Raw genomic sequence first — 21,702 nt, 5'->3', positions numbered from 1 at the left:
AGAGGAGAGGAGAGGAACGGAGAGGAGAGAAGAACGGAGAGGAGAGAAGAGAGGAGAGGAGAGGAGAGGGAGAAACAGTTAAAGGAGAGATTAGATCATTCACTTACACATAATTCCTTTCTGCTTACTTGGTTTCAATACTTCACTGTCTTTTTTTCAGTTTGAAAGCACACACACACATACACACACACACATACACACACACACACACACAGCTGCAAATGACTTGCAAGTGAAACAGATGTTTATTGTTGCACTAATAATCAATCAGACTTTTCTTTATTGTATTAAAATGTGTTTTTTTTTGGAAAGTGACAATATTTAATATAAGGCTTACTGTGAGTTGAGCTCAAAAACAGAACCAAACAGTGGAATTACACAATAAAGTTGAAAGAAATGTGGGAAATTGCGGCCGTTGAGCTAATACTATAAGGCAGCAGTGGAGCCCAAACTGGGCTCGTGGAAGGGTAATTTATTCTCATTTATTCTTAATTTGTTTATTAGCAGCACAGACAAAATGTGTTAGAGTGGCTCAGATCAGCAGTGTCTTACTATAAAATCTGATATACCGAACAAGTACCGGGAACACGTCCTTAATCATGGTTCTGTGGTGTAAACTTCATCAAAGCTTGTTTTTTGCATGAATTATTTTGGGAACTGTGTTTAAACAGCTCTTGCTAATTCGATAATTAAAATGCGAACTCAACATTCTCCCTAAATTTCCTTTTAAAGTAGTTGTAGTAGTTTTGTTCCAGTACTTCAGCAGTTATGTAGCATGAAATAACCAAATCCAACACTCCAAACTTTATTTAATCTTTTTATTTAGGGGTTCCAATGCATTCTGAAGACATTCGCCCACAACTATTTATAAATGAATCTACTAATTATTTTCTTAATTAATCGTTTGATCTATTAACTGTCAGAAAATACAGAAAAATGCCCATTACACCATTCATTTCTTCAGCCCAAGGAGATGTCTTCAAATGTCTTGTTTTGTCTGAACAGTCCTGTTCCACCATGGCCAGCCCAGAACAACCTATGTATTAGGGGCCATGGGGCAAAAATGAGCCCCTGGCCCTTGTTAACTCCCTGTTCTTCCCACTATCTGTGCAATGTGTACATGTTTTCTATGTAGGAATATTACCTGACCCTATGAATACTGTGTGGTAATTTAATTAAACACAAATAATGTAGGAATAAGCTAAATATCAGCACAAAACTGAGGAAAACAAGGTCTTAAAACTGGATTTTGACACAAAGTTACTGCAGGACCCACCTTAAATGTTGAGAAGTGTGCTCATCAGAAAACTCTTATGCAGGTCTTGTGCATTTAACATAAGCCTATTTGATATCAAAACCTTGAGTCCTTCACTAAAACTTTAAGCAATCTTTCATGGGTTTTAACAACGATTGTCTGCACAACACTTTGATATAATGGATGGATATGTGACTGAAGAGGTTAGATATATTTTATCCGCTGCTGTAATGCTACTTTTTCCTTCAAGAAAGGTTTTGCTGTACGTGCACATCATTTTAAGTCTAGCCACGTTATTCCTGCTGCTCCCTAAACTTTCCATGCCCTCGCTCCTTCCGCTCTCTATTTCATCCCCATGAAGATAAATGTAATCCAGCGCTCTGCTCAGATTCTTTGGAGTTTAAGGTTACTAATATAGGCTGAGGCAGAGTAGACAAAGGCAGGATCACGTTCCTGTAATGCTGATTAGCTGGTCGAACTGACTAACACTGGCATCAAAATAGTCAATCTGGCAGATGCTTTCCTGAGTGTGCAGAGCTCCAGAATTGGGAAGCAAGGGCAGCAGGAGAAACGTCCCGCAGTGTCAGCCAGCTGTGCACATCAACAGTACAAGGTGCCGGACATGATGTATTGATCAAGAGGTCGCCATCAGTCATGTCATGATCAGGATAAATGTGCTGCAGATTAATGGTCACACAGCTGAGCCGGGAAGCATTAAAAGACTGTGTTCTGTTTTGCACCATTAGCTTTAAAAGATTGTGTGAGAGCTGGGAAAGCCTGTCTCTGGACACTGGTCTCCTGTGTACAACAACACCAACAGCAAATGGAAAACATGTTGACGAAAGCTGTGAGTGTTTCATCTCTTAAGATGCTACGTTTTAGGGATGAGAAGTCTCAAGGGATCTTTTTTTTTAATTGCAGACAGCTCTTATATGCTTGCCTCTTCAGCTCCATCATTATCTGAAGTAGCAGCACAGTGACCATACAGGAGCCCCAAGGGACGAGTGATCACAGCCAACCACTTCTTACAGTACATTAGGGTACAAGCAACAAAGATTTTCTAGCATGTTTGTGCTTCACTGATCAGATTGAATTCTCAATCAGAGATCAATCTGGTCCCTCCCTGTGTTTAATGCAGTAGTAACAACCTTAGATCCCCGTCCATATGCTCAATTTAGATCATATCTGGCTCCAGAGAATCCCCTGACAAACAGATTCACTTTTCATAATTACTAAGTGACCATTTGTGCCTCTCAATCTTGAAGACAGTGGTGAAAAGCCTAAAATGTCATGAATTCAAGTCACATTTGAGCACTTTGCTTGCCCTTCTGCCCTTTATGCAATGTTGTTTTTGAATGTTAAATATGAATTCTGTATTTGTTAAAACGACCTATGGGGGTTCAATTGTACATGCCGAGAACAGTGATAAAGACATATTCATCTTAAAATATGGACAGAAAATACCAATACAAAGCTTTTTTTCAGCTTCTAGAGGAGGATGTGACAGTGATGGGGTAAGAACAACTTGAATAAAAAATTCCTACTGGTATATTTATTTACAACGTTTTACAACGTTAGGCAGTTAATGTTTGCCACACACAATTTATTGAATGCTCACCTGCATTCTGTCATTAGGCTGTTGGACTGTCAGTAAATTACTGGCTATGTTAGCCGTATGCACAATCTGCATTTTATCTTCAATTTGTATTTTATGTTATCCATAGTTAGCATTATTCTGGCACTTTTTTAAACTTCTTTAATTACGCTTTAAATCACCTTACATTTGCAATACCTCCATTAGCGCATACTCTATTATAGTGACAGCTCTCTGTAGTAGTTCTGGTGGCTAAATTATGACTTCACTGTGGCTGGGTTAGCTCAGTTTGTAGAGCAGGCGCAGATACATAGAGGTTAACTCCTCGATGCAGCGGCCGCAGGTTCGACTCCGAGCTGCGACCCTTTGCTGCATGTCATTCCCCTTCTCTCTCCCCTTTCATGTCTTCATCTGTCCTGTGAAAACAAAGGCTAAAAATGCCCCCAAAAAAATAATCTTTAAAATTATGACTTCACTGCTGTGTTTTTATTCTCGTTTCTCTTCTTTATTTTTGTGTGTATCAGCGTTTTCTATAAACTACAGTGGGCTCTACAGCAGGCAGAGACCTTCTGTCACTGACCAAATGAGGGGTTGCCTAGCTTAATCAACTATCTTAATCACTAAAACTAGTGTATGTTCACATGATATAACAGTCCCCTAATCTTATATTTTAAGCAGCTCCACCACACAACTAGTTAAACATATTCTTCTACATATCAGAGTTACGCTGTGGAAGAGCGCCCTTAATTGTAAGGAGATTAACTGATGTCATCAGTTCCCCATCTTCCTCTCTAGGCCGATGATGATAAAACATATCTATGCTGCTCCCCAAGCATGATCAGTTTACACAAAAGGAGTTGAGGGAAGGAAAGCTTCATTTGAATAACATCAGACAGAGAGACAATTTAAAGGGTTGCTTATCTATAAATATGTGCTGTCTACTAATTAAACTAATTCCCTTTTCTGTCTTACAAATAGCTCTGAAGGCCAAACACGAGCTCCGCTGCTCATCGTGGCTTTACATATTCTCACGTGATGTAACAACTCCGCGAGGATCGCTTTAGGAATTTCTGGTACACAACAATTAATTGCAACATGCCAAGGGTGGCTGCTTTACACATTTCTTTCTTTATTCCTGCCAGATTTGAAACAGAATGTTTAAAATGTAGCACCTCCTTCCAGCATTAAGACAAACACAACCCAGACAATCATTTTCAAACAGATTTTAACAAAAGATTCCGCAAAGATACACTTTGTCCATTCGTGTTTATCCTCTGATGTTTCCCACAGTGCTTTACTGTCAACTGAGCTTCTTCATCAGACAGCGACACTGAACATTTCCCATGCTGCTGCCATGTTCATCCATGACCTGCAACACATAGTCAATGATCAATATTTGTACTTTAAAGCACCCCAGGGCCACATTAATGATTTGTTTAATCTACAATGACTGTGTTGATTATTTTGTTTGATTGATCAATATATAATTTAGTCTACAAAATGTCAGAAAATGGGGAAAAATGTCCAAGGTTATGTCTTTATAATTGCTTGTTTTGCCTGACCAACAGTGCAAAACCCCAAAATGTTCAATTTACAATGATATAAAACCAAAATAAAGCAGCAAATCCTCACGTTTGAGAAGCTGGAACAAGTGACATGTTTGCTTGATTAATGCCTAAAACGATTAATCAATTCATCATCTAATCGAATAATCTACTACTTATTATAACAAAAAAGGTTTGATGACAACATATACACACACACACACATATATATATATATATATATATATATATATATATATATATATATATATATATATATATATATATATATATATATATATATAATTTGCATTAATTCAGTCAGGATATGAAGGCAAAGACAAACACTAATCTAAGCAATAGACTAAGTAAAACTGTATTAATGTTAGTGGGTTAAGCATAGTGTGCTGTAATACATCACATCCCTGCCTTTATATTCTGTTAAGTTATTAACTTGTGTAATTTCAGTCCGTATGATGTTATTTTTAAGTGCAAGCCTGTACAATAAGGCATTCAATATTGAGGACACAATAAAACAAACAAATTCTGCCTCTGCATTTCTACAACTACAGCCACCACTGCTTGTTGGCAGAGCAGTTACTTCCTGTGATAGGTGCTGCCACGGTAGAAAAAAATAGCAACCTAAAAGGGAGTTCCTGGATGAGAGAACCATCAAAAGAAGTTATTTTGAAAGTATAAACCACATCGGGAGGCATTTAATAAGTAATCTCAAGTGACTTACAGCTGTAAGTGGAGCTGCTTTAAGCGCGTATAGATCTAATTCAATTGGACTCAAACTGGGTCACACAGCTATTAAAAGTGCAAAGTTAGTTGAGAGCTGTCTGAGAGCAGTTTGGATTTGCCAGGAAAGTACTGCAGCTGATGTGTTTGCACTGCAGGCAGTTGCAGCAGGGGTGGAACAGACTGCAGCACTTTTTTCAATTAAATACACAATAGACAGAAGCTGGCTGATATTCTGAACTCTTGACATGCTCAGTCTGAGTAGATGATTATGTTAGATCTGCATATCCACTATACACTATAAATGACAAATCCCCATCAGTTTCACTACTCTCCATCCTACCAATAAGAAACAGCATTAAGTGCTGTGTGAAGGGATTTAACACGGCAACACTTTGGAGTAGATAAATAAAACACTTGGAAGAGAACGGTTTATAGCTTCCGACACAGAGAGAGTTTACAGCAGTGAAGCTCACCGTCTGCATATTAAACCAGAATCGTTCATGTTGGTAGCAACTAGCTGGTGAACATAGTGAAGCATTTAGCTGCCGATGAGCTGGATATTTCCCATATGAGTTGATGGAGATCAGAAACAGAGCTGTAAACAGAGTGAATATTGGACTTGTATTTCTTCAAGTGGCCAGAAACACGACTCCAAATGAATGCTAATGCTGCTCCTTGAATGCTGCAAGAGGAAATAGGCAACTGTTTGTGAACACATTCGCCATAACAACGTTGTAAGGTGAGAATATGTCAATGTTGGGTTAACAGCTTGTTCTGCTGCCACCAAGCACACACAGAAAATCAATTAACGCTGCTTTAATGTCCCGACTGACTAAATTCATTTGAAATTTAAATAAAGACCGTCATCCTCCCTCTACATTTCATAAGTTTGCATTGCTATATAAATTGTCTGCTTGTATGTCACTGTGCAACAACCACCAGAGATTTTAAGAAACCGTTAATTATTTAAGCTATTTAATAAGCAAAAATGCCATGCATGTTCACTAGTTCCAGCTGCTCAAATTTAAAGATTTGTTCCAGATTCTTCGGTTTTCTATCATTGCAAATTGAATATCCTTGGGTTTTGGACTTTACGTCGAACAAAACAAGCCATTTCAGGACATCATCTTGGATTCTGCCAAATTGTAATGGGCATTTTTCCGTATTTTCTGACATTTTATAATTATCAAAACAAAGTAACAGAGATGATTTGATAATGAAAATTTGTTGCAACCCTATTTTAAACTCTCCCCGTGCAAAGCGTACATAAAGTATACAGCAGCTCTGAATGACTACCTGCTGTTCAAACACTCGGCTCTGTGCCTTTCCTCCCTGCGTGAACGCCTCCAGCAGCAACAGACGTGGACAGCTGCAGGCAGCCTCCAAACTCAGCACTCTGAATGATAAAGAGCTGCTGCAGGGATCACCTGCCTCCTCGCTGGAGACACAGATTAGACATTTCAAATACTCTAGCCTTGGCTCTCCGTCAAGGCCGCTCATGCCCATTAGTGACAGAGTGATTAGTGTGAAATTCAAACGGCGGTGACACTCAGCTGGAGAGTCGCATCATGACAGAATAATCAAAAGGAAGGCGCGCTGTCATATTTCACCGCTAACAATATCTAAATTGAAAGATTCGTTGACTTTGTCTAGCAGGATCATTTATAGGGCAACTTTGTAACTTCACGTGGATAGATGTGTTTGATCGATCAAAACACCCTCTTGAAAAACAATCTTAGGATTCAAGCTTGTTAAGGGGAATACATGACACCAGGATTATGAGGCTTACTACTGAAATGTCATCTCAGTGCTTTCTTGCTGTCAAGTTCACCCTTTCAGTTAATTGGACTTGGATTAAAATATTTTATGAACCTGATCAACATTTGCGCTATAAGTCACGTAAGGGTAAAACTTACCGTGACCTTAAAAAGTAATTAGGCGCTTAATCGATTCCATGTGTGTTATTACTCCGAGAATCCAAATCAAACATATCTACTGTATTAAAAAGGTCAAGTCTGTCAAACATCCTCTTTTTTTTCCTCAGCAGATGTTAACGCCAGCTCCTCTGAATGAAAACTTGATTTCTAATCATACTATGAAAAATTGCAAAGGGCGGTTTTGAATATCAAAACCCAAAATGTGCTAAAAAAAAAAGCTTAAATTGATCAAGTAAGACCTATTTCAAACAGCGTAAAAAGGCTACTTTGAAAACTGGCATGAAATTAAATATGCTAATTGGATAGAAGCCTAAACAATACTTGGTTGAGATAGCACACGACTTCAGTTACCAAACATGAAATAATTCATTATTGAAAGGTTCAATGTAAGTTTTACAGGCTCATCTAAATGGTTTCTTTGATTTCACCTCTTTCAAAATCACAGCTTTTTCTTCCTTCTAATGTACAGTAAATGAAGTATTGTCTGCAAAGCCAACTAAAATGTTTGACATTTAATTCAAACCTAGCTTTTGTGTCTCTTCAGAAATAAGGATGCAGATCCAGCGAGGAAATAGGTCCGCACAGCAGGAAGCACAGAGCTGACTAATTAGGGTGAGAGATGTGGCAGGGACAGAAAAAAGATGCATGTCGAGCTCTGCGTAAGTAAGCTCATCCACAGACAACATAGCAACATGATTTTGTTGAGTCAATCTAAATCATTGCCCACACCGTAGATAAATATATGGAAATCAATCAAATACTGTGTCTAGAATTATTGTCACATTTCTGACTCTACTAATTTATCAACCAAAAATGCCAAACATTTGCTGGTTCCAGCGTCTCAAATGTAAGAATCTTCCACTTTTCTGTGTTTTACATCTTTGTAATTTAACTACCTTTGGGTTTTGGCCTATTGGTCGGACAAAACAAATGATTTAAAGACGTCACCTGGCACATAGCATTGATAAGCAGTATGTAAACATTCAATAAATGGCCCTTTTTACTATTTTCTGACATTTTATAGACTAAACGATTGTGCAGTGCAGCCCTATAGTCCAATATGTTCCTAATCTATGCAACAAAACACACATATTGCCATTTAAACAGACACATAGTCCGAACATCTTATAATGAAATAGAGTGACAAATTAAATATGTCTTCAGTGTCTGAAACTGTCTGCGGATGACGCATGTTCCTTGATGGTTTTTTTTCGTACGATCATTGGTGAAGACATCTGCCCAGTGTATCCTTAATCATGTCCATGCCAAAAGAAACAAGGATGCACATTCTCAAATCATCTTCTCTCTCTGCCTCTCTGTGTGCTTATAAACAATAGTATTGGCAATTACCAGAGTCCTCACTCTGTTACCTGAGAGTGGCGTTATGCTGGATGTGTACTCCTGACCCAGTAACAAGCACACTCTCAGGATGCAGGGAGTGGATAATTAGGCGCCTTTCCTGGGTCTGAAAAAAGACATTTTAAGCCCAGACAGTGCCATGGTCAATGCACGGCTGGCTCTGCTGGCTGGCCGGCTGTTTTCCCGATGGCAGAATTTGCATGTCCCTGTCTAATGGCGTCTGTTGACATGGTTCCAGGAGAACGGGGGGAGTCACGCCACTGCTGAAATGGGAGGGTGGACAGCACAGGATGGCAGAGCTGACAAACAAAAAGCGCCTTCAGTTTCCATCAGTGTAACTTTTGGCTGCTCTGCGATCGCCCTCCTGAATGCCAAGCAGAGCGCATCGCCAGCTGAGGGGAGGGCTGAAAAAGATCTGACAGCGAGAGCAAGTGGCCAGTCTCTGTGTCCGATGTCTGTATTCACTGACACATTTAACAGACGGGAGTGGGAACAAGGTTTCAAGACTTCGTGTGGGGAGGCCACTGATTAAAAAAAACAAAAAAAAACAGGACTGGTGTAATAAATCATGTCAGTGACGCATTAACACATTCACGAGGCAGTGAGATGAAAGGAAATGGGTAATACTTGGTCATGATCAGTGTGAAACCAGAATGTTTTGACAGCTTTGAAAGTTTTCTAGTTTTGCACACAATTTTATTTTGAAACTATTTCCTTTTAAACCTCACATTTGCTAAATCATGAAAGGTTTAAGCCTCACAATCTGCTAGGAAAAGGAAGAACGGTGAGAAAACGTTGATCAGCTATTTCAGCTGCCATGGCTGACAGGTGAGACGGTGCAGCAAGACTCCTTAAATTATTCAGAACATGGCATTTATACTGACTTCCTGTATGTGAGATGTACGGGCCAATAAACTCACAAGCATGGACAGGTCAGGGCATTTTGCCAGCTTGCAGAGTAACACTGTATTTGGATGTTGGTACCTACCAGGTGTCAAAAAGGGAAGTACTCAGATACTCAGAAGACAAAGTAGTCCTGGCTTCAAAATGTAAATGCATTGTCGGCAAAATGTACTTCAAGTATCCAAAGTAAAAGTTACCACTATGTTAGTCTCGCTTTGCCAGACCATCCACACGCTGCGGAGCAGAGGAGGGTCTGGCTACTCCACACAGCATTCTGGGATGGGAGAAAAACGTACTCTGGTTTATTTGCCGCTGCAAAATAATCTTGCGAGAGAAAACTCAGATTGGACAGATAGTCTGGCTCTGTGTTTTTCAACCTTTTTTGAGCCACGGCACATTTTTTACATAAAAAAAAAAAATCCCGCGGCACACCACCAACCAAAAATGTTACAAAATGACACATTGTAGCCTAATAAGACTTACATCGATGATCTCAGCCCTACTGCTTACATCCTGTCACTGCCACCAGGTGGCAGTAATTCTATTGTCTTAAATCAACTAGGTCATTATTGCGCTATACTCACACACAAAGTCAATCTCCTCCTCAGTTATTCTACTGTGACTCCCATCCAAAATAAAATCTTTCCATTGTGAACAACATATCCTCAAACATGCAAAAGTAACCACATTCTATTTTCAAAACCGAGGCATAAGTAAACAGTGAAGTTTTTTTAATGTAAATTCTTGATTTCCTTTTGAATGCATGTTTGTATTTAAGTTACATTTACTTTGATGTTGTTTGACTCAGATTCCCTGAAGAGAACAAATTGTCTGGAGTGTCAAAAGTACAAAACCTGACTACCAAGAGCATTTCAAAGTGATTTTGAATGCACGTTTCACCTTTTGAGTGAGATTTAGTCTGAACTTTCAATCATTCTGTAGTCTGATCATTTTATTGTTTCTGCATGAACTGTTCCCAAGGGCTTTCAGAAAACAAAGCATTAGGTTCAGATATAGGTCGAACAAGTCATTTGCAATAAATAAAAAAACAAAAAACAACCCAAACCTTATGCTGCCACCTACTGGACAACAGTGTCAAGACTGCTTCAATGTTCTGCTAAGCTAGAAACTTGAGTCATTATTCATTTCCCACCTCAGAATATGCTCAGCCCTGTTGAAGCTCATGAGAAGTTGATGCTCCCTGCAGAGGTGTAGAAGCCCGTACAATCTGTCGAATATCTCTGGGACAGCAGAACAGTATTCAGCTCAAACTCTCCAAAACGATAAGCACCAAATTTCTGTAATGAAAACAGCAAATCGTGATAATAGAAACTTCAGCAATACAAAACGTCATCAGCATTATACCTTATTTTTGCCAATTCAACAATATTTCCCGATTACAAAAGTAGTCTAACCACTAAATGATTTCGGAAAGCCGGCACTGTGTTTAAAAAGTCGACCTTACTTGTTAAACTCTGTGGAGGAAAAAAACACAAGCAGTCACCCACAAACATGGCATTACCATGGTGACGGGCAACTGAGCATTTAGTTGGCACCCTTGTGTCATTTTCAGAGAAAAGAAAATGAAGGATTTTGTTATTCAAAGAAAGATCTCTGCATCAGAGAGGAAAGGGAATGTGAATTTCAGAGCTTTTTCTTTATCTGCAGTGTCAACTTGTTGTCACATTTCAGTCATCACACACAAAGAAACTGTACCTGGAGGATTTTAGTCTTGTTCTGACAAGTGCTGCTTTAACAGAAATCTATCAAAACTCTCATCTTTGAGCAACTGTATACAGGCGTAGTCCTGTTACCCTCAAATAACAGGTTTAATCAATATGCTCTTGGGCAGTAATTATTATAATTATAATTATTTTCATTATTATGATTATTGTTTTTATCTTAGATTATTGTTGGTTGTGTTATTCCTTTTCATTTTTGTATTACTTTTAATTCCCTGACTTTATTTGCCTCATTGCAGTCTTGAAATTATGTAATCCTGTTTCAAGCGTAGAAAGCCCTTTGTAACTTTGTTTTGAAAATTGCTGTATAAATGAAGTTTTATAAAGATTACTATTATTATAAGTAGAGATGTTCTGATACCGATACCAGTATCGGCTCCGATACTGCCTAAAACGCTGGTATCGGTATCGGGAAGTACTGGAGTTAATGCACCGATCCGATACCACGTAATAAAGCCCTAAAGAAAAAATACGTTAAAGTAGTTTATTTATGTTCTTTTTCCGTTATAACTGACTGTCAAACTGGATAATAAAAGAACGTTCTGTGGCATTCATGTTTCACAAAGAGTTTAACCTGAGCCAGACTGACAACAAAGATGGAAATCATATCACATCCATACAGGGATAGTATACAGTTCTTAAAACATAATAAAATATATGACACACTAGTATCGGATCGGTACTCAGTATCGGTCGATACGCAAGTTCAGGTATCGGAATCGGGAAGCAAAAAATGGTATCGGACCATCTCTAATTATTAAGTCCTGAATGAGGAGGATCTGCATGTGTAGCAGTTCTTTCTGCATTTAGATGCATTTTCTATGTAATATAATGTTGCCGGTCACACACCAGAGGACAAAAAAAAAGCACACAACAGGCCTTTTTAACAAAAGACACCTTGACATGTCACAGTACGGAAAAGCACAGGTTCAAATAATCAAATTAAAAGATAGCTGAATTCAATTTAGCTGCATCAGTTTCAGTGTACTGGTGTTGTGCATGCTGGCTCACGGTCACGGCTGACTGGGACACCTGAATAGAAATGTGTTAATGTTATTAGTCACACCTGTGCTTTTGTTAGTTAAAATAAATGTTGTGATTTGAAATTGGAGCGACCATAACTGGCTTCTAAGTAGATCAGGTGGGTTAACGTCTAAGTACATATCCCAGCTGGTCTGGAACATGATCATTTAGTACAAGCCGAAAATCAAAACACCCTTACGATCGGTAGGAGTGAGTCAGCCCAAAATGAACCTGATTATCCTCTGTGCATGCTAGAGTGGTAGCAGAGTGCCCCCCCACAAAGATCTAAATCTCTCTATTTTTAAGACCTATTAATTGGCAAGCTCTCATATCCCAATGGGACTCCAAAAGCAATAAAAATGTCAACCACAGCTGGAAAAACCTGTGGATGGTGCAATAGTGCTGCAGGTGGCTAAATAGAGTTATCAAATTCTAGTTAATTTCCAAATATATTTTAGTTAAACATTTCTCATTTCTCTTATAGTATACTTGACCTATGTTTTATACTATTATATAATAAAAAGGGTGTTTCAGTACTTTTGACTGGCCTATGGATAAGAACTTTCAAAAGCCTAATGTGTAATTGTCATCTGGTATCAACATCAGTCAAGCAGTGAACACAAATCTGGAGGTTTGTAATCCAGCAGTACTTAAAAGGGCAGGCCTCTAACCTTTAATACGTTTCTGGCATCAAAAGCCTCTCGTTCACTCATGGTTTGTCTTCCTGGACCGCCCATGTCATCAACTGGAAAAACACCAGAGTGTAAAAAGACAAGCTGAACAATGTTACACAGAACAAAAAACAAACATGTTATCTCCTGTACACATAGGCATGTTTACTTGCTGCTACAGCAGGCAATAGCAATGTGACAATCAAGGTCATGTAGTTGTGAAATGTGTTTGTGAAACAGGGACTGAGGAGAAGAAAAAACATTGAATTTTAATCGTCTACATACTGGCAAACATGGTCTGCAGTGATACGGCCCCTCCCTTGTGCTGTGTTGTTGGTCAGCTCAGTACAAATTTGAGAACTGGAGCTGGACTTCATCCATGGCCAAACTGAATGAAGCCATTGTCAATACTTGGAAAACACGCTGCTTGGTGCACGTAAACAGAGCTATGGCCAAACAGAGAACTGGCTGCCTGATGCCTATCCTCAGGAATTTGTTGTTGTTAATTATTCAAGATTCAGCTTAGTCGTCACTGCAGCTCAGATCCAAAATATAATAAGGGGACATTGGCAAATAGGTTCAGGGCAGAAGCTACCAATGTAGCCCCAACAGGTCAATAACATTGTTTTTTAGCTTCGCTACTGCCACATATGCTGCTTGCATGTAATGTCTCTACCTGTGGAGTTCTTTCTGAACACAGTATTCATCACAGTGCCGTGCAGCTTCACTCTGTCCCATTCTCTGACCATCAGCCCTGCTGAGACAAAGTGCTCTACCAGCCGATCTGCAATCATCTGCAACCTTAAAAGCAGCAATGAACAAAAATCGTGGAGTGTCAACTTTGTAAATGTATTTAATTTTGTTCACAGGATTTGTTACTGATCCACTTACTTGTCAGATCTGTCTTTCACATTGACTTTGGCATACAAGACGTCCACCATGGCTGGGTCATCATTCATGTACTCTATGCCTGTCACCTCCAACGACAGAGGGTTTCCTTCTGTGATGTCCCTGATGGCAGACAGAAAAAAAAGAGATTGCAGCGACTCGCCTGGCATATCAGGTTTATAATTTAGTTTTTTAATGTAAGGCTTTTCATAGACTGGATGTTTAGTAATACAATGGTCTGTTTGTAATACTGTGTTGTGCTGTAAGTATTTTTTCTTTGGTATGTGAAACTGAATTCACTAGTAATCTTATCTAATCCAATCATAATATGTAATCTAATCTGATTTAATCTAATCTAATCCATCCTTTAAAAAGTTACAATGACATAAGATCATTAGTTATTAAAAAAATAAGGCTGGTGTTATTCCATATTTTTCTTAATGTCAACAAATCCAATGAATAAACCAAAACAATGTTAGTCCGTGTCTCAATACTTTCCAATTTACCCAGCCTAGATTCCATGTTTTACTACTGAAGATGTAAATCTTTAAAAATGGGTCACAAATATATACTTTCATATTTATTTATTTTTTTAAAGGCTACATTATTTCTAAGCATTGTATTTGTTGGAGACTATTTTCTGCCGTCGATTTGGTGCACTAGTGAGTATTTACAGCAGCAGGATTGTGTATACAGGATAGACAAAAAAAAACTACAGTCACCACATTCAGAGTCACGCATGTGTCACCCAGTGCAACAGTGTGGCTCACTGATGTGTGTGATGTGTCTTTTGTCTATGGCACAAAAGAATAAGCTATATCAGGCTTTGGCTACTTGTTTGTAGGATCAATTCATTGTTGGTTTTCATGGGCTTTGTTAACAACAAGAAAAATATAAAATACCAATAGAATTATACTTTAATTAAAGCAGTACTTCTGATTTTGTTTCCATTACGTCCTGTTTTTATCTCAAATGAAAACAGTGCTTTTTAGTTACAATGTCAAAATCTTAGTATGATAAAGAAAAAAAAGAAAAACTTGTTTGGCCCCTACCTAATGAAGTTTTGACACTCTTGGAGGTGTTCACATGCTTTTCTCACTTCCGTGTCATTTAACAGAGCCAGGGTGCCGATTGTCAGGTGAAGCTTTGCAGGGTTCTGAAAGATGCTTTCCTCTACTCCATGATCCTGCACATCAGGTAACAACAATATAGGATGTATTAAGGAAATAATGTGGTGATCTTAGACAATACATGGCCACCACTGCCCTTCATCATTACCATTCATATTCCTTCTACGATACCTGTGAGCACTGCTGCAACACCTCGTCTTTAAAGCTCAGGAATCCTTCTTGAATTTTGGGATCATTCAAAGGGAATGACAGGAAATGCGTGAAAGGCTGCTTCTTCCGGAAACTCTCAACAAGGACCTCAACCCGTGTGACTGCAGATGAGACTGCAGCTTTATGGGAACCTGTGATAACTGTCAGACAAAGAAAGAAAGTCAAGAGAAAATCTTTTGTTTCAGAGAGCACTCACTAACCTCTTTTATGATGCTCTTAATCCTCACCAATCTGTCCTTCCACTCCTTGTTTTGGGATGCTGATAGATGTCTTTGTGTCAAACTCCAGACGTCTGCGTGTCTCTCCTTTTTTCCCAATGATGTATCTGTAGAACAAATAAATGATGCTTCATAGAAACAAAACCTCCTGTGCTTTTAAAGTTAGGATGATACAGAACAATCAAAATGTGCATTTTATAGATAACTCACTTGTAAAGAACACTTGGGACATCAACAGCACAGCGGTATCCCTTATCAGTCTGTTCAATGTAGTTGGCATCACAGGTTTCATCATCTGCAAAGTCTTCACTCTCTAAACATGTTAAAACCACAAATATGCAGATATTATTGGGTTTTTGTAATACATTGTGACTACAGTCTGACAGCACTGTATGTGACTTCATTCAAACATTTATACTAACGTTAGCTGTTTACACTGACAGGACTTAACTTACCTGGTGGTCCAATGTAAGATACATCTTCTTCTTCTTCTTCTTCCTCATAATTTTCTTCCTTAATGATATTCCTTCGGTATATTCTTCCATTTATATTGATAAGAGCTGGACGTAAAACGTCCATAATGTAAACTAGCAAACCTAACAACACAAATAAATATTTGAATTGCTCGCTAGCAAGTTAGCTACAGGAAAAAAAATTGTGAATTAGCTTATGTCGCTTTTTAACCCCTTTTTTTCTAGCAACTAACTATTAGTTAGGTTAGTTGACGTTTACATATCGGTTTCCTGCTTTACGACAGACAGGCTGGTTTACGGCACTGGTTTGTTTTAGTGTAGTGCTGCATTCACGTGCTCCTGGGAAGGTCCTATTTCCCGAGTTGGGAAGTCGTTCCTTCAACTTCAATGTGCTTGACTTAACTTAAACTGACGCTACAAAGAAAATGTGTGTATTTTATTGCTCAGAGCTTCTAAACAATAGCTGTTTCCAGTATTTATTTCCAGTTTATATTATGATTTTGTCCCAGACTTGTTATGCACCAGTTGCATTCCCTTAAACCACTAAAAATTGATTTGCCTTACTCGTTATCATGGTTATTGCTAATACATACATTTTCTCACTAATCTAGGACAATCTGTGGACAGCAATATTTAGGCGACTTTTGCCCGCTGCTTAATATGGGGGAGCCTGATCCCACGTCTGTGGCGAGAATACCGCCGCTTCAAACGTAAAATGCTGTCTTTGTCGTAAACTAGGGTCAAGACATCTAAACAAAACAACGGAGCAAACTGCGCGGATTCAAAGTCTAAAATAGATTTACTGGGGCGTCGACCGTAAGTTTAAGGAAAAAAAAAAGGTTATTGCCATGTTGTCTAGTAACATTAATGGCCGTTGCCTATTTTGGTGTCGCAGTTAATAACTTGCTGTCAGATTGTAACGTTATACCATACAAGCTAGGAAATCAACTAACTTTAGCTAGCTTTCTTAAGCTGATATGGCTAATAGTTAACGGCCTTCGTTAAAACTAAAAACGATATACAACGGTAACAGTAAAACAGCTTGTTCTATTGTGTGTGTTTTAAAGTGTTCGAAGGCAATGGCAGCGTCTTCTTCGTCGTCCTCTGCGGGAGGTGTGAGCGGCAGCTCGGTGACTGGCTCTGGATTCAGTGCTTCAGAGCTCATCCCTCCAAGAAAAGTCCTGTACACATATCCTAAAGGCGCAGGTGAAATGATGGAAGGTAAGATCAAACACACAGCTAAAGGCATCTGTCGTTAACTGTCTGTCTCCTCCCAACAAGACGGGGGATATGAGAATCAAATAATGAGACTATTTTACACTGTACGTTAGTTTTATTACAGGTAATTTACATTGAAAAAGCACTGGGCCAAATAAGTTAGTCGCAGGCGGATCTCAGAGCTAAGCATCTGTTTTCAGAATGATACATACAAGAAAAATTCAGACAAGTCTTGCTACTGTCTTGAGGACATTTCCAGATTCCTAGAAGCCGCTTCTATCAAGCCATAACATCAAAATTATAATAAATGAAACAATTAAGTCCCTTTAACCCATTTCCCAAGTTTTTAACTAAGACAACAAAGATCTCCTTACTACTCTTCTCATTCAAGCCTTTGAGGAAACTGGAAATGCCAAAATGACTTTCCAGGTTGTTTTTTTTAAGGTCTTGGCTTTTATTTGTCTTTTAGAAAGGCAGATGCTTTGTTTTTCATCAATGCAAAAGTCTCATGAAAAAAACAATGAGTGGCACAACCTGGGGCTATAATAAAGTCACATCACAAAGCTTGTCTTCTTTCTTTTAACTGAATTCCCATATTGTACTCCGAAATATATCCATTGTCAACATGTGTCTGAATTAAACATTAGTAAAGTCTTTGGTATCTCGCAATTTTCTGCTTAACACAAAGCCACATAGGATTTGTGTATTGGGAGTAAAAGGCCATCTGGCTTCATCAGCCCCTCACACATCACTACATATTATAAATATTCAGGTGACACTGCCATACTGGGTCTAGACTCTATTCAATGACAACAACTCCATTAGAGCCTATCAACACTCCATCTCTCATTTCACACAGTGGTGCACTGACAACTACCTCCATCTGAATATAGAGAAAACAAAAGAGCTGGTCTTTAACGCACCAAACACAGGACTGTTTCCCGTCTCCATCCATAACAAGACAGTAGAACAGGTCAAAAAATTCAAATACCTTGGACTCACTTTGGACAATAACCTCAGTTTTTGATCAAAACGTCACCGATATCCCCAAACGATCTCGGCAGAGATTACATGTCATCCGTAAACTCCGAGCATGTTCTGTTGCCCCACACCTCCTTTTGTTAATTTACAAAAGCATAATCCAACCCATCCTGCTGTACTGTTCCCCGTTTCTATAACAAACTCCCCAGATCACACACACGTCGCCTCCAAAATGATCAGCTCCCCTACACCCAACATGTCAGACCTGAACGATAGAGCCATCACACGCCTTGCCCTCACCATTGTCAATGACACCAATCACCCTCTATATCCACACTTTACACTGCTGCCATCTGGCCGCAGATACAGGACTCTGAGGTGTAGAAGGACCCGCTTTGGCAGAAGTTTTGAAGTTTTATCTCGCTGACTTTGTATAGATCCGGTGTTGCTGTTGTGTCTATATACCTGTCTTTATGTTATCTGTTATGGGACAACACATATCTATCCATCTACTTTGTTGCCTGTCTAGCTCAAAATACATACATACAATTAATGTTAGTTTGGCTTGTGTATAAAAACACAGAGTGTTGCAATGTTCTAAACAGCTAACAAAGTGATGATTAGGATTGAAGGTCTCAAGCTTTATCTCTAGTTTATTTTAAAAGTCTGAAGGCTGAAAATGGCATAATATTTCATCTGAACTTCTCTTTCTGGAGTAGCTTGAAAGCTCCATTTTGACACTAGTGATCTGTTATTAGCCTAGTGAACAGCAAGGCTGCGGTTTTTGTCTTCACCAGCATTTAACTTCTTTACCTTTTTTGTGTGTTTCTCTTTAGATGGCTCTGACAGGTTTTTATGCGAGTCTGTATTCAGCTACCAAGTTGCCTCCACACTAAAACAGGTTAAACATGGTAAGTCCGTAACTCTATATGTGCAAAATGCGCTTGTTTTGGTTGATCCATGAAAACCTGGCGCCCTAATAATAAAGTAACAATTGTGTGTTCTTCCAGATCAACAAGTGTCTCGAATGGAGAAACTTGCGAGCTTGGTGGAGGAGCTGGAAGCAGATGAGTGGCGGTATAAACCAATTGAACAGCTATTGGGATTCACACCATCTTAGATCAAATATTTTTAAAAAGAAGACCCAGATGCCTTTGGATAATAAATCAGCAAAGTAGAAGAAAAAGGTTTATTTCACTTCATAAATTGTATTTCTTCTTCATGGGTTTATTCTATATCATAAGTGTAAAATATTATCTGGAGATACTGAATGCGAGTTGTATTATTTTATCACTTTGACTAATGTATGAGCATGGTTTTCTTTTTTTTAAAACAACCCGTTATATTTTACCCAGTATATTATTATAAACCAGTGTCAACAAATATCTATTTGTTATATACTATCAAGTAAACAATTCAAAATGTTGTAATAGACTGTTAATAGATTTTTTTACCAGTCCAATCTGCTTTTAGCCTCCAGTGTTAAGAGAAATAATATCTTTATTATAATAAATCTTTATAGTATTAAATACCTTAAAATGAGGCGTTCTGTTTCCACATGGCTGCACTGTAACTCATAAATCTGAAAAACTGCTGCCTGTTCATCGCTGCTCGCTCCAACAGCACTTGGAGCAAAACCAAGAGAGCTTGTAAATAAAGTCATACTTGGACATTCCTTGGACTGTTTGTTTGCTTGGTGTTGTATAGTTTGTCCTAACCCTCTTCCCTGAGTACATTTCTAATATGCAGATGGGCAACTAAATGTTTGTGCTGTTTGTTTTATGTTGAAAATGTACAATTGTTCTGTTCCTCAAATGAGTTAAGGTCTGAAACTCACTGATGTGATTGCTTTCGTCAAGGAGTCTAAACCGTATCTGCTTCCGTGCCACTTCTCTGCTGTGTTGGCGGCGAGGAAATGTGTTGTTTTGCCCAGTGAACGACTGTTTTCAAACAAATGAGGGGTGGGAATGTACAGAATGTACTGTTCTCGGTGTCGATGACTAAGGACGGCCCTGGACATTATAAGACCCGCCTCCAGCGGCAGCTTGAAGAGTTCAAAAGGTTGACATCGCTCTTTCTAGGAACTTTAGTTTACAAGTTGTTTGCTCATAGTTCTTAAAAAAATGAAACTGTTTTCTGGTTTTACATGAGCAACTGAAGCCTTTAACTTTGGCCCCCACTTTAATGCATAGGAAAGAGGAACTAACAGGTTTTCCCCATCAAAACTTTCTGACGAATCTTAATTCGTAACATCCCCCCTCAGAACATACTGTACCTACACGTGTTTATGTCTTTCAGTTCCTCCCTGAATTAAAGTACATTCTGTCCCACTCACGTGCAGCAGCACAGTATATATCTAGCTGCTTTCCAATTTTTTTTTTTTTTTTTAAGCAAACATTGAATGTGTCATGTACAGTACAGCCCAACAAGACAGAAACACAGCAAGTTTTCTTGCAACTTGCTTGTGTTTCATCTAGCATGCCATCGCTTACTGTAACAAATGAAATTCATATACAGTGTTTTATGTTTCACTATTTAGGAAACTTGTTTTTTTCTTTTATTTCTATTTTCTCTAGTTGTCTTTCTTCTGTTTACTTGACTTTGTTTTTTTTATGCACACTGCTGAATAGATGCTGAACAGATTGTCACAGTACTCTGAGCACAATGACAATAAATATCTATATCTATCTATCTATGTTAGTTATATTTTATTTCTGTGTCATGCCAAACATCTTGGCCCATCCTACATGGGATTACAATACACCACAAACTTAACAAACGTCTTCCTGTCGCATATACAAATTATTCGGAGAAATACATGAATACAAATATATTCATATACACATATAGTTCATCTAGATAAAGAGCTTTTTTTCCTCTTCTCCCAAGCTTTCTCAAGATAACTGGCTAATTTATATGTTTCATATGTGAACAGCCATCTCAGTCTTTGAGCATCATCCATATTTACCAAATCAATCTCTGCTTTTATCTTACGAAACAAAAAATCACGCTGTTCACAATAAAAATGTGTATCTATCTATCTATTTATCTATCTTAAAGCACTTTTATAGCACCAGAACATATTTTGGGACAGTAAGGCTAGAGAAATAATTAAATAGTAGTGTCAGCTATATCCTTCTGGTGCATTCCTATTGCTCTGCATGTTTTCATTGTCATTCTGTTTGAGGGCAAATATAGGAAGATATACATCTTTCAGAATCAGCATCAGTTTCAATGGCCAGTATGTGTGAACACATACAAGGGAATTTGACTCTGGCATTTTGTTGCTCTCAAAGTACATACACAGAAATAGATATACAGCTAAAATCAAGGACAACAATGCTATGTAAAGATAAACATTTGACTACTATGTACAGATTTGTATATAAAAAAGTGAATATATACATACACACATAGATACATACATACATACATGTTAACAGCTCTATGAGAGTGGTAAGCAGTATTACAATAGGGCAATGCAAAAGTGCAAATGGTGCTGGAATAAATATACATATTAATACAATATAACAGGTTGCTTATATATCTGAGGTGGTTATGACAGTATATACAGTATTTGACAAACATTTGACATTTAGCATATTGTCATGTTCCCAGTGTTGTAATGTGCAGCTGCTTGTCTGTGTGTTGTTTGCACCTCTCTGTAGCAGATGAAAAATTCTGATGTAATGCTTGAGCAAAACAGGTGACGTAATGTGCACTGCAACACTCAACCAGCTGAGGCTAGCCTGCATTGACTTTATTCAATGCCATCTATACACTAGATGCACATACAGCAAAGGCATTTATTT

General features: G+C 38.4%; 3 protein-coding genes across 4 annotated transcripts in view; 1 reads left to right on the top strand and 2 right to left on the bottom strand.

Moving 5' to 3' along the window:
• Positions 1-10,575, bottom strand: part of LOC144535868 (testican-2) — a 51,912-nt gene extending 41,337 nt beyond the window's left edge. The window contains exon 1 of the mRNA XM_078278614.1: positions 10,490-10,575. Within this exon, the coding sequence (XP_078134740.1) occupies positions 10,490-10,521 (32 nt within the window). The 5' untranslated portion in view covers positions 10,522-10,575. The remainder of the gene's footprint in view (positions 1-10,489) is intronic.
• On the bottom strand, positions 3,955-16,319 carry ascc1 (activating signal cointegrator 1 complex subunit 1). The gene is made up of 10 exons (XM_078278610.1): positions 15,674-16,319; positions 15,429-15,531; positions 15,228-15,325; positions 14,962-15,140; positions 14,713-14,846; positions 13,664-13,783; positions 13,449-13,573; positions 12,773-12,846; positions 10,490-10,634; positions 3,955-4,218 (listed from the first exon to the last, which is right to left on the bottom strand). Exons 1-9 carry the CDS (start codon positions 15,795-15,797, stop codon positions 10,518-10,520), a joined length of 1,074 nt encoding a protein of 357 aa, XP_078134736.1. The 5' UTR covers positions 15,798-16,319; the 3' UTR covers positions 3,955-4,218; positions 10,490-10,517.
• An 83-nt stretch (positions 16,320-16,402) lies between these two features.
• Positions 16,403-19,016, top strand: anapc16 (anaphase promoting complex subunit 16). Of its 2 annotated transcripts, none has more exons than XM_078278611.1 (4): positions 16,403-16,507; positions 16,759-16,912; positions 18,727-18,801; positions 18,901-19,016. In XM_078278611.1, the coding sequence occupies exons 2-4, from the start codon at positions 16,771-16,773 to the stop codon at positions 19,008-19,010; spliced, it is 327 nt and encodes a 108-aa protein (XP_078134737.1). In that variant the 5' UTR covers positions 16,403-16,507; positions 16,759-16,770; the 3' UTR covers positions 19,011-19,016. The 2 variants fall into 2 exon arrangements, with proteins under 2 accessions (XP_078134737.1, XP_078134738.1); XM_078278612.1 differs by having other exon boundaries at positions 16,439-16,530.
• Positions 19,017-21,702: the final 2,686 nt, after the last annotated feature.

The sequence above is a fragment of the Sander vitreus genome, chromosome 21 (assembly GCF_031162955.1).
Source record: "Sander vitreus isolate 19-12246 chromosome 21, sanVit1, whole genome shotgun sequence".
Taxonomy (NCBI): Eukaryota; Metazoa; Chordata; class Actinopteri; order Perciformes; family Percidae; genus Sander; species Sander vitreus.
The sequence above is the reverse complement of the archived record's forward strand: the minus strand, read 5'-3'. Positions and strand labels throughout refer to the sequence as shown.

What these genes read in the sequence shown, in the direction of transcription:
- ascc1 (XM_078278610.1), bottom strand. Translation starts at nt 15,797, where the DNA reads ATGGACGTTTTACGTCCAGCTCTTATCAATATAAATGGAAGAATATAC. An exon ending in ATCTTACATTGGACCACCAG is followed by an intron (nt 15,532 to 15,673) that starts GTAAGTTAAGTC and finishes TAACATGTTTAG; the next exon opens with AGAGTGAAGACTTTGCAGAT. An exon ending in GTGAAAGACAGATCTGACAA is followed by an intron (nt 13,574 to 13,663) that starts GTAAGTGGATCA and finishes GCTGCTTTTAAG; the next exon opens with GTTGCAGATGATTGCAGATC.
- anapc16 (XM_078278611.1), top strand. Translation starts at nt 16,771, where the DNA reads ATGGCAGCGTCTTCTTCGTCGTCCTCTGCGGGAGGTGTGAGCGGCAGC. An exon ending in CGCAGGTGAAATGATGGAAG is followed by an intron (nt 16,913 to 18,726) that starts GTAAGATCAAAC and finishes GTTTCTCTTTAG; the next exon opens with ATGGCTCTGACAGGTTTTTA. An exon ending in ACTAAAACAGGTTAAACATG is followed by an intron (nt 18,802 to 18,900) that starts GTAAGTCCGTAA and finishes GTGTTCTTCCAG; the next exon opens with ATCAACAAGTGTCTCGAATG.